This window comes from Sylvia atricapilla, chromosome 3 (assembly GCF_009819655.1).
Source record: "Sylvia atricapilla isolate bSylAtr1 chromosome 3, bSylAtr1.pri, whole genome shotgun sequence".
NCBI classification, from domain to species: Eukaryota; Metazoa; Chordata; class Aves; order Passeriformes; family Sylviidae; genus Sylvia; species Sylvia atricapilla.
In genome coordinates, this window is record NC_089142.1 from 57,937,590 (window position 1) to 57,955,448 (window position 17,859).

Sequence of the window (17,859 nt, forward strand, 5' to 3'; positions counted from 1 at the left end):
CACTAACTGACTGATCCCCAGGCAGTGGCTCCCTCCTGGTTTCCTTTTCCTCCTGGTTTCCTTTCCATGGCTGAGCATGACACCGTGGTCTGGAATAGCCTCTGGGTCAGTTAGGGTCAGCTGTCCTGGCCGTGTCCCCTCCCAACACCCTGTGCACCCTCAGCCTCCTCGCGGCCGGGGCAGGGTGAGGCAGGAAAGGCCTCGACTCTGGGCAAGCCCTGCTCAGCAATGAGCAAAACATCCCTGCGTTGTCAACACTGTCTCCAGCACGAATCTGAAACAAACCGGCATACTAGCTACTCTGAAGCAAATTAACTCTACCCCAGCCCAAACCAGCACAAAGACTTTGCATTTTTTTAATTGAAGCTATTTCATCCTTTGCTGACAATAATAAAATATTGATCCTCTGTTTTTTAGATCCTTTGCATATTTTACAATTAAAGACAGACTTCCCCAGATCCTCACAAGAGTTATTGATACTTTGCATCGACATAAAAATGAATTTTTTGAAGAACATGGTGAGGTAAGAGTAAGGTCCCTGTTTTCCCTGATGTTTATTCCCCTCTAGCACTTGAGACCATTTCTCTGCCTTCTTTTTACCACTGAGGCTTGTTTTGTCTCAATCCTTTTGTCTGATCTTCTAAAAAATAATTTCTTTCTAGTAGCTATTTTTGATTAGTTCTGTAACACACCTTTCTGTCTAACCTTTTCCTTCTGATCTGCCATTTCTGCAACTGCATCACTTATTTGGGTTTTTTGTGTTAATACAGTGTTTGATAGACAGTAACACCCTCAGAACATGACTGTTTAAACACTCTCTTCACATCTAATAAGCAAAAAATCCAATCTAAAAAGAAGTTCCATATGAAATTCATTTTAGGATCTTGGATCTGCAATGAGCATTATTCACCAAAATATGTTTTGTTGAATTAAGCTGTGATTTGTCAGAGACTCATATGGCAATTAAAACATCACACATTCCATGAACAGTTGATCTGTGTCTCTACAGGAATAGACATACAGAATAGGAACTTTTGTTCTCCACTTTTTCCAGAAGGGAGTTGAAGCAGAGAAGAGAGCTATATCTTTCCTCTCCAAACTGCGGAACGAGCTGCAAACAGACAAGCCAGTGACCCCTCTGGAAGATGAGTTGCCTGATGCTGCTCTCTGGAACCAATACTTGGACTACCAACGAAATTTACCAAATGGAAGTGGAGAACCAAGTTGGTTTCAGTCCCCTTGGCTGTTCGTAGAGTGTTACATGTATCGAAGAATCCATGCAGCATTAGCACTGAAGTAAGTATTCACTGGCTTGGTATATTACTTCGTAAAACATTGATCTTTCCCATTTTTAATTTGAGAAAGACAGCTGAGGAGTAAGATAAAGGAAGATCTTTAACTTTTACCATATTCCTTTTTCCTCATCTTGCACCTCAGATTTAAAATTAACACCTTCCTACATTCAGCAGAATTTGAAGCTTATTCATTTTTTAATATGCTTCAGTTTTGGTGAGTTGGTCTACATGAAAACCCTTGAGCTTGACTGTATAGCTTGACCTTGCCAACTAGGTTGAATTGAGATATGAAAATCATGTAGCATTTCTACAAGGTTTGTTGGTCTAGAATTTTCTCTTAAGCCTTAAACACAGAATATGAGAGCCACTCATGAGAATTTCACAATATGGGAATTCTGACCTGTTTTGCTGCTTGTAATCTGAAGTTTCCATTTGAGAACTGTTTCTTAGAGGAACAGACCCATCTTAAGCAGCCCTCGTTGTTCATTCTACACCAGCTCCTTTGTTACAGCAGTGCTTGCAGACCATGTGTTGCATTGAACTTTGGGAGCCAATACTGGTTAAAAATAACTGGGCAGGAAAAACTTGTGCTGGTACCATGGAGATGTGCCAGTACAACGTCATGGGGTAGGAATGAACAGTTTAAGATCCTATTGCTGCCAAAAAAATTTGAAAGCTCCATGAGTGCCAGATTTACCCTCGGTGTTGTGAAGATGCAGACACATTAATGGGACTCAGTTTCTACTGATATGGTGTGTCATTTGAACTCTTGTACCAAAAACTTCAAATATGAGGTTGATCCACTGGATTATACTTTAAAAGCTGAGCAGATACTTTTCATTAACTTTTAAGTGTCTTGGTCTCCATTATTTAGTTGCTCTTAAGCATATGCTTGGGTGGAAGTTCAGTCATTTGTTGAAAGGTTGTCATGCAAGTATGTCTCATAATAGATTGGTCTATAATTTTTATATAATACAACATTCTCATTTGTCACGGTAGTTTTCCAAAATCATAGTAAAAACTTTCATAGGAATGATTTCTTATCACTGGAAGAGAATTTGCAATGGGAAGTATTCTCCAGCACACACAAACACATTTAAAATCAGGCTAGCTTTTCTTGACTTTAGTTCACTTGTATGTTACAGTTTTAAGTATCTTGTCTGAAGACTGGAGTTCAAAATGCTCACTGTATGTGCAGTTCCCAGAGTTGCTGTGGTTGAATACTTGTTCACTCTCAGAATATATTGCTATGTAAAAATGCCTTGCTTAGTGTCTGTTTTAGCGAGATGCAATATTAGGCTGTTAGGGAGATGTGTGAAAATCTAGTATGACAGATTAGAAGTGGAAAATCTTAACTAGGGCCTGTAGTAGAGTCTAAAAAACCCTGACCTTTGAGCTCCCTTTGCATGTGCTATAATGAGGAATGCAGGAAGTATGTCAACATATTTTTTCTTCTCTTTTTAGCCCACCTATCGACAACTTTGATGTATTTAAGGAAGGAAAGGCTCAAAATTTCTTTGAATCCCAAGAAGCTGTTATTGCCTTATGCACTTATTTTCAGGAACTTCTTAAGAACATCAAGGATCTAGAGGAAAAGCAACTTCAGGAAGAACTTTTTAAGCTATTGCAGGTAAACTGGTAGTGCTTAACACAAGAATTGAAAACATCTATCCTATTAAACAAAAAAAAAATTAAGGTTATGAAGTATCTGAACTTCATATGGAAATTAAAATACAGATCTTTTGTTTGTAAAAGTGTGATGAAGTCCTGATAGCCCTACTATACTGCTACTATTCTGAAAATATTTATATTTTGGGTACTTGTATTAAATGTGACACTTCTTTATTTTTTTATTGGTCTTTGTTGTGTCTGTGAAAAACAGTAACTCTCCAGCATTTTAAGTCAAATTCCAGATGGCCTTTTGGTATTTACCTATAATTTCTTAAAACAGGTAATTTTGGTTGGCACTTTAAATATTTTTAGACTTCTTTGGAGAAAAAATTAAAAATCAGTCTGGGTCAGAAGTGATTTAAAAGGTTAATAACAGCGTTATTCTTGGAATATAGTGCTTTTGGGTAGAACCCCCAAGGTATTGTAGGATTAAAAATAAGTCCATTAGCTGGCAACCATGTACACCAAATATTTCATGAATCTTTACAAAGGGCTCATTAGTAAGTACTTAAAATCCATATACTTAAAATACCTATTTGGCTGCACGTAAAAAAAAAATAAATCTGCTTTTATTATTCCTTTTTCTTTGCGTTACCCCTGATATTTTTTGGAATTGCAGTATGGAGAATATTTCTGTTTTGAGATTTGTCATCAGTGTGGTTATGTTGATATAAATCTTTCATCTTTGTCACTTCTGATGCCTGTGTAAATCTGAGCTTTGTTTGGTTTCTTCCAGAAAATCTTGTCTATGTTGAGATACTTGTACAAGAAGTTGAGTTTTATTAAAGCTTGGAAGAATATGTGGAGTTAGAACCCTTATTACCTAAAACAAAAGCAAAGGAACAAAATCTTCAGTGTTTGTGAAGTTGAGAATGTAACTACAGTGAGATTTAGTAAATGTGGGGTTTTTTTCTTTTTCTTTCTAGGTGTCATTGTGGGGCAATAAGTGTGACCTTTCTTTTTCAGCTGGTGAAGACAGCTCTCAGAAATCTAGTCCCTTGCAATCTCTGGAAAACATGGTACCTTACATCTTAGTGAATGATATGGAAAAAGTTTGGTCACTACTTGTAAATGCCAAAAAAAGTAGAACAGAAAGAAGTAATGTTAGAGTTGACATAATCCTGGATAATGCTGGATTTGAACTTGTAAGTGATCTTGTGTTGGCTGATTTCTTGTTATCATCAAAGCTAGCTGATGAAGTCTGTTTTCATGGGAAAAGTATTCCATGGTATGTATCAGATACCACAAAGCATGATTTTAACTGGACTATTAAGCAACTGGGGTCAGCTAATCATATGTGGATGTCTAGATGTGGGATAAACTGGGAAGGCAATTTGAAAAAGGGAGTTTGGGTTTTCCGTGACCATATGTTTTGGACTTTACCACATGATTTTTCCAGTATGAGTGAAGTTGCTCCTGACTTGTATGCTGAGCTACAGAAGTCAAACTTGCTTCTTTTCAAAGGTGATCTAAACTATAGAAAATTGACAGGAGATAGAAAATGGGAGTACAGTATTCCATTTCATCAAGCCTTGAATAAGTTTCATCCTGCGCCTCTCTGTAGTTTGAGAACGCTGAAATCTGACACTCAGGTTGGCCTGAAGCCTGGACAAGGTGAGCAGATTCAGGCCTCTGAACCTGAGTGGATGGTAAGTGGAAAATATGGGGTAGTTCAGTTTGATGCTGGTCTCTAGGTTAAATAATTTGTAATGTTCTGAAAGAGGGATTAAGTCTGAGTTTAATAATGACTTTCTCTGTTCCATGGTTGGCTTCAGTAAAGATCCCTTTTTGTTTGCACTTTTTCCTCCTGAGTGATTTGTTGTTTTTGTCCTGTGAAAGACTTCAATGTTGTGCAAAAATTTATTAACTGTCTTTTTATGCATAAATCAATCTGCATTTCAATACATTTTGTTTTCCTAATGTCCAATGTCAGCAGATCTTTAAGATTAATATTTAGTTGTCCATAATGTTTTTTCCTCATCAGTGGGTATGCATTCAATGAGTGAAAGCTTAACAAGTGAAAAATTTGCTTCACAAACAATTTCCCCAATGCCACATTAGCATGAATTTACTTATTTCAGAATAATTTGTGCTCCATGTCATTTCATGCATTGCATGAAAGTTAGTATTTTAGAGAATTCAGAAATTAATTACAGACAGATTCTTTTGATGTTTTGAGTATAGTTTGTGTTACATTAAGTGGTAAGTTATTGGGTGACAGCTTGTAAATATTAATGTAGAATTGAAAATTGAATTTCAATTTTAAAGCACAATTGAATGTTGCTAGCTAGTTTGCCTGTGGGAGAGTTGTCCCATCTGGTAGGAAGATTAGTGTAAGAAAGGACAATCTCATTTTAAGAATATTGAAGATACTGTTTATTTACAAAGCTCTACCAAAAAAGAAGCACACAGAAAGCCTCCCCAAACAGAAAAATTAATGTAACCCAAGGAGTTACATTAACTGAATTTTAGATGTAATGCAGTCTTCATCTGCGGGTGGCCTGTCAGCAGTGTATGTATGAGGTTCAAGCACTGCTGCTTCATTCCGTTGTGGTAATTCTCTTTATTTTTCAAATGTATTTGTTTGGGGGTTTTTCTTTGGTTGGTTGTTTTTTAAGAAGGATGCCTTAATTTTCAGGGAGGATATACAGCCCCATTTGCACTGAGAAGTACAGGGTAGAGAAGCATATGCCATACAGGTTCCTGTTAACTGGAGTTGTTAGGTGCCCATTTCTACTCTTCTACCCTGGTCTCAAAAGCTCCTGCGCCTTATATTCATACAACAGAGATCTATACAGTGGATAAATATGTTCCAAATGCTGATGACTTTGATTATTTGTGTTTATTTTCTTCTTCTTAAATCTGAAAGGGTATTTTAAGGTTCCAAGGTCAAGTATTCAAAAACAAAAATGCAAGGAATTTCTTGAGGCAGTTGAAGGGAGGGTTATAATTTTGTGACGTGGGTTTACCACTCTCATCTCTTTTCTATCTTTGGCTTAGTACTCCTGCAGGGTGAATTCCTCCTCATCTTTAGGTACCTGATTGAACTGCAGAAATTAGAAATCCAGTCAGGAAAGCTAAAGGTCAGACTGCTGAAGGTTTCTCTGACTGGAGAGAGCTCAGCAGCACTCCAGCTTTAGTGCTTTGATCAAATATGTAAATGACATGATGAATCTCTGCACTGGAGCCTCAGTGTCTCATCTTTGAAAATGCTGTTAACTTGTTTCAAGTGCATTTTGAAGCAACAACTTTGGGTCAAGAACATAGAGGTGAAAATTGTGGAGTATGTGGAATGAGAACATTATACCTTGTCCAAAGAGACAAAATGAATTGGGCCTGAAATCTGCTTTGCCTGCGCTCAGATTGTTTGTAAGGTGCTGACTTAACTTGCCAGAGAGATTTAGAAGTGTATAATGAACAAGAAGAGAAAGTCACTGCTGAGGTCACCCTTGACAAATAGATTCACCTCTTACACAATCCTTACACATGCTGAGAAACTTGATTTAGTTTTTTACTGGTTGTTGATGTGTCCCTGTGCCCAGGTTGCTTTCAGGCTGTTACTTCTGGGAACTCACAATGCAGATTGGGGAAAATTCTTACTATGAAGTTATGATAAATACAGTCCTACAAAATACAGAATCAGTTAGGAGATGCAGCCATGTTCACTCAGTATTACTGAATTTTGAAGATTACTACAAGAGATGTAATTTCTATCGTAGCATCTGAATGCTAATGGATGACATGATGCCATGCTGAAAAAAAATAGTTCTATTCTCCAGTTGATGAAAAGTGCACTTTCCATCTTTTGCCCCTCAAAAGACAAGTTTATGTGGTGATACACAGTGTGACTATGTGACTGTGTAAGGAATGCACAGCCAGAACTTCCACATGCCTGACTTCTATAGCTGTAATTGCAAAGTGCTATCTCTAGGCAGAACTGAATATGCTGCATACTTTTATGTTTGTTGGTTTGCTATATTTTTGTATAATGTTGATTGATTGTATGAAAAAAAAAATTAACATCAATGTTGCTGTAAATGCAGTGTTACAGTCTCCCATGACACAACAAAGTTGTGAAGACATATTCCAGTGAGGCACAGTGCTCTGCTGATGCTACAGTTTACTTAAAAATAGGAAACTCTTTTGTAGCTATTTAGTGTTAATTACTTTTTGTAATACAGCTTCATGACATGGCAGCATGAACCTATTGCATTTAGGTGGAATTTAATAATGTAACCTGAAGCACATGTTAGAACAATAGCATGTGCTGTAATATAACTTTTTTTTACTTGAGTATTTAAGAAAGTTCCTTCGATACATGGTGTGTTACAACTAATTGCCCAAAATGCTTCTACAGTATAATTCAGGAGCTACTGATTTGTACATCCAAATTTTTGAGATTTTCATTTCATATGCCATCTGAATATTTATGGCAAAAGCCAAAGACATTTTCAGTAATTCTGAGGACCACAACAAACAAATGTTTTATACTTCTTATTTTTTACCTTCTGAACAACTGTATTTCTAAGTCAATTTTTGATGATGATGATGACTTTCATTTCTGATGAAATAGGAGGAAAGTAATGTCACAGGCACAGTGAAAGGCATTTCACACATCTATCTGAACAGTTGATAAGTTATCATGTAAAATATCTAGAATAATTTCTTATGTATGTAAGGTTTCTTAAAATGAATTGTTTGATGTGGAAAATAAGTTGATTGTATGACTAGAAGCTTGTAAGAACATTGAAATAAATTATATAATTTTGTGCGAGTCAGACGTTACGCGATTTCAGTGGCTGAGGAAGCCAACTTAAGATAATTCAGGTCTTAGGTCCTGATTTTTTTCTTGGAAACTGATTTTATGCAAAAACCTGTACAGCATATTTATTCAATGATGTTTTGAAAGATAAAGATGCAAGAGATAGGTATCATAAAATGTTATTCAGTGACAAGACAGGGCAATAACAAGGAATTTTCTGATTTTTACTCTACTTTTACTCCTACTAAAATTTCAGAACCTTAAAAATCCTTGAGAATCTCTTAAATGCATCTGGTAATGACTTACTAAGGTAGGTGCAGCTGATGGTGTCATTTCCAGAATCACTTCTAGAACCGATAAGTGCTTCATGTGTTCTCAGCAAAAATGGAAATATTTTGGTGTTACTCTTGCTGTAACTAAAATATTTCCAAAACACTTTGGTTTACACCCCTTGCTAATGTCCCATAAACCTTAACTGTTGTTGAAATAGTTTCTTTGAAATTCAGTGTTATTTGCATTCATTGTTAACAACTTGTTCCGTGTGAACATTTATCTCCTGTGCTGTCAAGCAGCATAGGAAAAAAGTTTACTTTGTTGCATGAAAATTACTCTATGAAATGGTTTTAATCTAAAAAGAAACCCTTCATTGTGTCTAAAATAAAAATTCCAAAATGGAATCTTGTACAGAACTGTTGGGTTTTTTTCACTAAAGTTTGTTTGCTTACCAGCTTTCTGTTTACCCAAAATTACAGAACAAAAGCTTGTAATTATTTTTATTTAAAGCAAAATGTAAGTTGAAATTCACCTAACATTTATCAAAGGATTTTAAAATAAAACTGAGAATGTGCTGGTTAAAGTGGTCCTTTTCTTTCTTTTCCCTATGCTAGTGGCAAATCACACGTGAGGAAAAATTCCTATAACACGACTGTCTGTTTTCTTGTTTGCTTCTGTTTTTTTGGGTTTTGGTGGTTTTTTTTTTTTCTCCCCTAAAAAAGGTTTTGAAAACTTCTGTACATTTTTGTTCTTGCTGGTATACTTCTATTTCTTAAAAATAAGAAGTTGACTCACATGTATTTTTACATGAATTAAGAATCAGTTTATGGATTAATCCACAGTCTGCCTCAGCTTTGCACTCTGAATTCTGCAGATGTGTTGTGAGAGGGGTTTTAATTTACAATGCTTTTTTGAGGTTTAGCTCACCTGGCTTTTTTTCCACTGTGAAAGAAATATAAAATGTCCTCTTATGATAACTTAGAGTTAATAAACGTATTCAGTACTTGTGTGCTGCTTCTGTTCTATCACTTTTCAGTAAATGACATAATGATAATCTTCCAAATTTCCCGTGAAGAAAAATTTTGAAGAATAAAATCCTTGTAGAATTTTATTTTTCCTGGCATTTTACTTACTTCTTCCAAGTCTAATGAAGTAAAAGATTAGAAGCTGAGGGAAGATACATCAAGATACATATTCTGGGCTTTTTTATTTGCTTTTGTAATGTTAACCAATTGATTAGTCTCACACTACCATGGTAAGGCTAATGCTTTCCAGGTGACTCTGATGAAAGGCCTGATGATGCATTTCATGCAGTTGCACTTGGAATAGGTTTCATCTCTTATATCTTACTTCCCAAAAAATGCCATTAATTGTCATAGTTTTTAATTAATTGCCACTGAGTCCTGGCCCTAGATGGTTTATATACACACATAATTGTTTATTTTAGTCTAGGATTTGTGTTTATATATACAGATAATTGTTAATTCTAGTCTAGGATCTGTGTAAAAGGCAGAAGTATTCCAGGAAAAAGGGTTAGGAGGTCCAGGAGTGCTCACTCATGCTAGCTGAAGAGTCTTTCCACCTACTTTTCCTTCTGTCCTGTGACTCTTGTGTTCTCTGTGTAGTGGTCCTATTTCCTCTCATTGAGTGTGTGTGCCCTGGCCTAAGATGAGGGAGTGAGGAGACAAGTGAATTCCTCCAGACAGAGAAGGGCCTACAGCTTGCAGTGAGGGCTCAGGGGTCTTCATGCAAACAAAGACCATCCCCATTTTTCCGTAGCTGATTGTATTTTTGTTTTCAGGTAATCCTGAATTAGAGCTGTACTTGAGTGCCTTTGTCATGTATTGGATACGCAGCTTGGACTGCATCCATGGTGTTAGATTGACCCTTGGAAGTTTTGCTGCTCCTTTGCTGGATTGTGATGGAAGCATTAGCAGGAACTAGTTGCTTGGGGCAGATGAGGGAGCATGGAAACATAAGATCCACATACAGAGGATTTGCAAAATAGCTGCATGGGTTGAGTTTAGACTTTCAAGGACTCTGTGTGTGGTTTAAGCTCCTCAAACCGAAAATGACCCTAATACATCTTCAGCAGCAGCTTTCACTTACACAGATTCTCACTTCTTTCCCACGCCTTATTAGTTCCCCCTGGAAGGCCTGTTGCCTTTTCACCACCTCATTTATCCAGGGGGAAGGCCAGGGTTGTAAAACCAGGTTATTTCCTTCAGAAGATTGCTGACCCCACCACGTGTGTTTAAAACTGACATCATCACATGACTTTTGGCTTTGAAATTATTTTTACACATCCATTCTCATTTAGATACCTGCAGAATATCAGCTGGTATATTTTTGAGTGCACTGGGTCCTGGAACTGCTGTTTCATAAGACCGATTAATTTTAGCATCTTTTCTCAACACCGAGCATTTTCATGGAAGGGAAAGTTTGTAGTAAGTTTTAAATTATTTTTTCATTCAAAAATTAGTGTGGCTTTATTAGGTACCTACGTTCAAGAGATTTGCATCCCTCTTTGCTCAGAAAGGCTGAGAACATCCTTTCCACATATTTTTAGGAACTACAACATGAAGAATTTGATAAATGAAAATGACTCCCTGAAATTATTTAGAAGCAAAAATCCTGAATTAACCCTTCCTAAATTATTTCCTGTCCCGGTTAAGGAAAAAGAAACATGACATCCTTAGAAGCAGAGAACTCTGCTTTTAAATACTTTTAGATACAAACTAGGGTAAAGCATCTTAAAGTGTGAGCATTGTGTAAAAAAGTAGATTTTCTCAGTCAAATTAAAAAGTTAGGTTTTCTCAGTCAAATGGATTGAAGAGTGGGTATTGCACCTGTTCTTTTCCAAAGTGTTAGAAGACATTTCTATTTTCTGCATACATGGGTTTTTTGGTGATTTTTTTTTTGTTTGTTTGTTCGTTTTGTTTGTTCGGTTGGTTGGTTTTTGTCTCTTTTGTTGTTACTCTCTTTACAGCTCATCAGAATAAAGTGTGCTTTTTTAAGGGGAAATAACTTCATAGATCTGCGGTAAGATACAGCTGTAGAAGCACTCTCTCCCCATCCCCAGGGGTGTAGAAGCAGCTGAAGTGTAACTCCCGACCAGCCGTGGCACTGCAGGACTAGCGATGGGGAAGTGCGGTCGGGCACATGCTCAGGAAAGTCAGGAGAAAATTTCGCAATCTTTTAATCCTGCATCTGCACGCCACTCCGGTAGTAGGACGGATAAAGCTGTAGCCGAATGCTGGACAAATCCAGGATGATAATTTTTGTTCAGATTTGCAGTGGATAGTAAAACATGTGCCAGGTTTCCTCTGGGTTTATGTAAGACCGCCCAGTACAAATTTAACCCGCCAAAAATACTTAATAGATTGGGATTGCAGAATGAGGTTACCCCTGGAGCAGCACGATCCATGTCGGCAAAACCCTCTGCTTTTAGGGACTTCTGTGTCCTCGGCAACAGCAGTGGAATGGTATCAGGCACACGGGAACAAGGACAAAAAAAAATTAGCACTATCCCTAGCTTCTTCACTTTCTTCTCTGGAAAACGTGATTAAATCGACATTCCTGAGAACGCTGAAGCACTTTCTGACTTTTGAGTATAGAAATGATGCGCGACGGCCCTGTCCCCACAGGCTGATTAAAGCTCACAGGGTTTTCAGAGAAAATGATGCACAGCCCCCAAACACCCGCAGGTCTAACTTTCTTTTACTGTAACCTTCAGCTCCTCTCTTCCCGTGCTTTTCTACTTTACCTGGACGAAAGGTGAGGAGGAAGAGGAGGAGGCGCTCTTTCACCTGGCAGCAGTTCAGCCGCCGTCAAGGAAGGCTGCTTTGGCGGGGGCGCTCCTGTGGCGGGTTCCGGGGGGAGAGGAAAGCCTGCCGGGCTGACAGGAGCCGCTGCTCAAGTGCCGTCTGCTCCGAGCGCCTCCGACTGTTTTTAGAGGGAAACCCTGTGCAAATTTTCTCAGGTAAAGGTTCATTTGAAGTGAAAACGGACGAACAAAACCCAACAAACCCTGGCGTTTCTATGAGTTTCCCCTTGTGAAGACTGTCCGAGCGCTGTCCCCCCTCCCTCGCCTTGGTGCTTCCCCGCCGGGCCGCGTTGCCAGGGCACGGCTGCGGCTGCGGGGCCGCGGTAACCGAGGGCCGGGGCAGGGCCCAGGGGGTTGGTTTGGTTAGGGCTTGGGGTGTTTTGGGCGGCTCTCCTCTTAGGGAATAAGGCCCTGACTTTGGAAATATGCCCCCCTTCCCTCCCGCTTTTCTGTCGGGGCTGCTGCAGAGGCTAACACAGGCTGGCTGTAACCCGCCTTTGCAAGTCATCTTTGCACTATTCAATTTAATCTCGCCTTTAAACGCCATCCGTCCCCCGGCCAAAAAAACCCCAAAAACAAAAAAACCCCAAACAAAACAAGCAAAAAAAAAAAAAAAGTCCCAAAAACCTGCCCCAAACAAACAAAAAAATAACCCCCACCCAACCAAAACCCAGAAAGAAACAAAAAAGCCCAGGCCCAAAGCAGAACCCCTGCAGGTGCAGAGCTGTCCCCGGTGGTCCGTGCGTGGTGCAGTTGAACCCCATGAACTTCAGCTGATCATTATAGCTTATCTTTACAAGTTCAAGGCCAGAAAGATTTTTTTTTACTAAGTGCTGCAGAAGGGAGTAGCTTTCACAGAGCAGGAATTTATAGTTATCTAAGAATTTCTTCTTTGCATCTCTTCCTCCTTTGAAATTGGTTTGCTGGCTTTGATGTGAATTTAAGGGAGACACTAGAGAATATTGCTTAAAAGGATCAAACCCTTGTACTAACCATATAATAGGAACCTTGTAACAGTTTTGTGTTCCAAAGGATAAACAATTTATTTGTGTGAAAGTTCATTGTCTCCTGAATAGTTAAACATCAATTTCGTAATGAAGCTATATTGTTCTCAGACAAAAAAATACAGATTTTTGGCAGTTTGTGGTGGCGAAAACAACTACCATTATATTAAATACAGCTGTTATGGCTCAATTACAAACTTTTTGCTAGCGCTGCTTAGTGACAGAGTTGACAGCAACCTGCTCCACCTTTTAACCAACCCGAAGTCAAATAGTTTGTGAGTGTTGATTTTGGGACTCAAAAACAGGCTAGACGTGACATGTTTATAAAATGTGAGTTACGACTGGTGAATCAAACTACAGCACTAATCTGTTTTTAGTTGTGTGTATACCAATATACTCAAGTATTTCTAAAATATTTGCATTTTGTTGACTTCAGTAAAGTATAGAAGGCATTGTAGGAAAATTGCAGCTATTGGCATTGCATGATGATCTATTTTTTAGATCTTCCATTTAAGCAGTTCTGTTACGGAAGTTATTTAACTCTATTTAGCGCTGAGAAAGTAAAAACAGCAGAACAAATTGTTTGCACAAATCCCTGCATAAGCACCTAATTTTGTCTTAGCGATTATCCTTTTTATTGTTTAGAGAATAAACACAGCAGCTCCTTGTTAATCGTTTTGGAAAAGCCGTGAGAGAAAGTGTAAGGGGAGTTCCAAATTCCTTATTTTGTCCATAGAGACAAAGGATGAAGTCAACCAGAAAGCACGTTAAGTAATGTTTAGGGTAGGTGATGTATCTCTCTAATTGCCTTCAGATGACTGCTGTCTTTCATCACATTAAATGCACGTATTATATTTAGATGCAAAGTCACCTCATCCTAAGAGAAAAACAAAAGATGAAAATGCTCTAACTGCTTCTTGTAGTAGTAGCAGTAGGTAAGACTACAATTTTCCTTGTAATGAGGCTTTCATTTGGGCCCATTAATCAAGTTTGAAATTGGCCTCTTCAGCAGATGAACAGCAGGAGTGATTTTTATCTTTTCAGTAATACTTTTCAATGATTACTGCAAAGGGAGGAGGGTAGAGCTGAGCAGTACCCTTCTGAAAGGAATTTAGAAAATCTCTTTGGTAATTTATTTGAGTTGCTGAGAACACTTAAGTTAGTTTTACATGTTTCTGGAATATTACGCTAATGCAGAAAATCTCCATACAATATAACAATTGTATATAACAATAACAAAATTGTATATAACAATAACAAAAAAAAGTACTGCAAGAAGTGAGTTGGGCCTAGTTACAAGGAGGAATCAGCAAGGGGAAATAGGTACTGAGTGATCAACAGTATTTGGGTGTTTCTGGCACTTTATAATGTCCAAGAGCAAGTGACAGAACTGAAATAGTTGTGAAATATTACTTGCAAATTTTGATTTATGTTAATATATAATCAATACATTTTGAGATCCCTGATAGGCAAATTGGGCGAAGTATTACCTATAAAGAAGACCCAAAATATACATACAAGATGGTTAATTTGTGAACTCTTTTTTTCCCAGCCCCTGAAGTGACTCCAATTGGGGAGTCGGCCTGTTCCAGCTAACCAAGTGACGGGACAAGAGGATGTGATCTTAAGCTTCTCCAGGGGAGGTTTTAGCTTGGGCATTAGGAGGAATTTCTTTACAGAAAGGAAGGTTAGGCATTGGAATGGGCTACCCAGGGAGGTGGTGGAGTCACAGTACCTGGAGGTGTTTAAGAAAAGACTGGATGTGACACTCAGGGCCATGATCTGTTTGACATGGTGGTGTTTGGTTATAGGTTGGACTTGATGTTCTCAGAAGTCCTTTCCAACCTCATCGGTTATGTGATTCATTGTAGTTTGTTTTTGTACGTGTTAGCAAAATCTGAGTCACTGTGGAATAGTGTCTGAACCTCTCATGCTCGTTGTTGTGTGTACCTGTTGTGGTTTTCTGAGGTGTTGTGCATGCTGGCTGTCTGACTGGCTGCTGCTACCAAGAAAAATCTGCAGTAGCCCAGTGTGAAAATTTTTCAGCTACCCATTCTTTCCAGTGTTTCATACTGGAAAGTGTTTCTTTCTGGTTGCAGCAAATAATGATAATAATAATCAACTCTGCTGCTGCATTGTATTTTCAGATGATGGAACAATTTTATGCACACACTCAGGAATATTCATTTGTCATAAGAAAAACCATTGCAGATTTGGGATATCTCATTTTGCTTGATTTCAGAATATGAACAGTTATGACACTGGGATTTATAAAAAATCACTGAACAGCCCACTGAGTCCAACCACTGTACCAAGTTCTGTACAAATATGTAGGTAAAAAGGGCCCATTAATTACTTTAACATCTGAGGGGGAAAAACAGAGATGTATTTCAGTTAAGATAAATCCTGTGTTATTGCTCAGATACTTTGAAAATGTATCAGTGTAGAAGAGATGCAGGACAAAAGGAGAAGTGGAATAAAAACCTGGAGCACCTGAAAAGCAGTGGCAAAGGAAGCAATCACTGCATGAAGGCTCAGTGTATAGCTGTGTCCTGGACAAGTCAACATGAAGGTGCCTGTTTTGGTTAGAGATGTGTTTCAATACTGTGGAGACAATCAGAGCTCATAGGCTACTAGAGGAACTTTCCCATGGTGTTCTGCTATCATGGCCAACTTTGCTGATGGTAACGTATGGTACAGTTTAGTTTAGTAAAGCATATCTGTGCAAAAACAATGTCATGTGCCATCATATTACAAATGTATTTAATTTTCAACCTTTCTTCCCTCTTCCCCCTATTTGTTCTGTAGAAGGAAAGGAAGAATGAAGTCAACAAAGGTTCGTGTGTCATCATTTTTGGTATGTCAGCTGCAATGTGTTTAAGTACTTTGGGAATGGGAAGAAGTCCCTGCCCTGGGTACAGTCTATAGCAGTGCATTGACAAGTCACTCAGGCTGGTGATGGGTGTTTAAATGCCTACTGGGGGCTTTCTGTTTCAGGAAAGATTCTTTTTAAATCATATGTTTTGGGAAAGGGGTATGGGCTGTGTGCAGGCAATGGCAGTGGTAGTGGCATTTGGCAGCATTGAAATAAGAAACTCAGCAGGAAATGGAAGAGAAGCTGCCAAAGGCATTTACCCCTGTAGTAAAGTCATGCCAATTTAATGGGGTTGTCTGATAGGTCTCATTAAAGATCAGATTTGTGACTGGCTGAGGCAACCCACAGGAACATAGAAAACTATTAATTTTAGAGCATGCATGTTTCCTGCTAAAAGTATGATGATAATACCAGGTTTCCTAGCATGGCACCACCATGATTACTTTTATGTTTACTAAGGCACTGGAGGATGCAGAGATCTGCCCCAGTAAATCTCAGTAAGACTGTAGATGAGTTGAACAGTATTTCCTGTTGACTTTGGCATCTGGCTTAATTTAAACTTCTTTTAAATCCTCCTGGATGTGTAGCTGTATCTTTAAAGCGCTCATAATTTAAAAGTATAATTTGTATGAAAAACGTAGATTTTGGAAGTTTCAGCTCTAAAGCTGTTACATTGATTATTGCTGCTGAATGGGGGCTTCTTTTCTTCAGCTGTGCTCTGAAATGTATTTATTTCACCAGTTTTGAGATGTACTCTTTTTTTCTGTGAAGTCATGAGTTACGGTTTTTAAGGGAAGAAAAGGAAAAACCTACATTCATGCAGTACTACAAATGTAATAAACATACCTAACCAGTATAGCCAGTGTTACTGTTTGCAATCTCCATCCATGGTTTTGGAGCCCTGGTGTATGACAGAATGGGAAAAATGCCCTGTACATTAAAGAATTTCATGTGGTTGTACATGTGAAAGATGTGGAGTGAAGCAAAAGCAAGACAAAAGCAGCGAGGAGATGGCACATGCTTTCCCTCACTCCCTCAGAACAGTGATAAAGTGTGAAGAAAATTAGCAGCCCTTTTATCTTCAAGATTATGTGCTGTGTTCTGTGTGGCCATGAGTTTTCTGCATGCGTCAGTCTGGCATGATGAGAGTGGCAACTCCTTTGTGGAAGAGCACAGCTGAGTGTCTTTGAAGGAGATGAATGCAATTAAACTCGATGGGTCTAATCTAGTGTCAACTAGCACAGGGAAGAAAGATTAAAGAATAGAGTTGGTGATATTATAGTAACTAATCCATGGTGATTTGTTTTCTGCTGTAGTCTAAACTAGTAGTTTTTCCTTATTCCTGAGGGATTTCTCTACTTGTTGCATGATAAATACTTATTTTACAAGATGTTCACATATTTAGAAAACTCTTCAGGTTTTTTTTGGAATGGGTAGGGCAACAGTTAGGGGCTGAACTTGTAATTTATCTCAGCCTGGAAATTGATGCTGATGTAGAAAAGCGTGAACAGATGATGTGTCTGTTCCATCACAATACCTTTTTCCAGCACCAGGTCATTATTTGGGGGTGTTTTGCATTTTGTAATTCATAACCAAGTGTACCAGGATTGCAGTTTTGTTTCCGTCCTGTGTGAGAGGCGATGGAGTACAAATCTCATGTTCGGTTCTCTGCCATGTGTGCTCCCAGTATAACCTAAACTTAGTTCTGTTCTGAAGAGGTTACCTTTCATCAGATTTAGTTACTATTAATTAAAAAAAAAAAAAAAAAAAAAAAAAAAAAAAAAAAAAAAAAAAAAGAAAAAAAAAAAGAAAAAGAAAAAAAAGTTGTGTCTAATGAAACTCTACCAAGATTCAGGTCTGAATTTTCACCTTGAAAGACTTAAGTAATAAAGGCCAAGAAATCCAGCATATTCCTGCTCTACTGTAGAAGAGCAGAACACCACAAAAAGGAGAAAGCTTACTATAGAATCTAAAGGGCACAGCCATAAGGGTTGTACAAGTGATGTGAAGGAGACTGTACTAGAGAGACAGAGACAGTGCTTGTCATGGAATCAGGACTTGAACAATGAAAAAAAGCCATTATGGTGATGGCTGGGGATGAGAAAGCATCAGTCAGGAAGCTGATGTGTCCAAGTGATGGAGTTCAAAAGGAC

General features: G+C 38.3%; 1 protein-coding gene across 2 annotated transcripts in view; it reads left to right on the top strand.

Annotated features, from left to right (window-relative positions):
- LOC136359136 (coiled-coil domain-containing protein 170-like) overlaps window positions 1–17,859 on the top strand; it is a 46,650-nt gene that overhangs the window by 1,037 nt on the left and 27,754 nt on the right. The window contains exons 2-5 of one of the 2 annotated variants that reach the window (XM_066315488.1): window positions 418–523; window positions 1,055–1,296; window positions 2,760–2,925; window positions 3,893–4,615. In XM_066315488.1, coding sequence (XP_066171585.1) covers window positions 418–523; window positions 1,055–1,296; window positions 2,760–2,925; window positions 3,893–4,615 — 1,237 coding nt within the window. Of the gene's footprint in view, window positions 1–417; window positions 524–1,054; window positions 1,297–2,759; window positions 2,926–3,892; window positions 4,616–15,642; window positions 15,689–17,859 lie in introns of those variants that run through there. The other variant, XM_066315489.1, reaches the window with a different exon arrangement.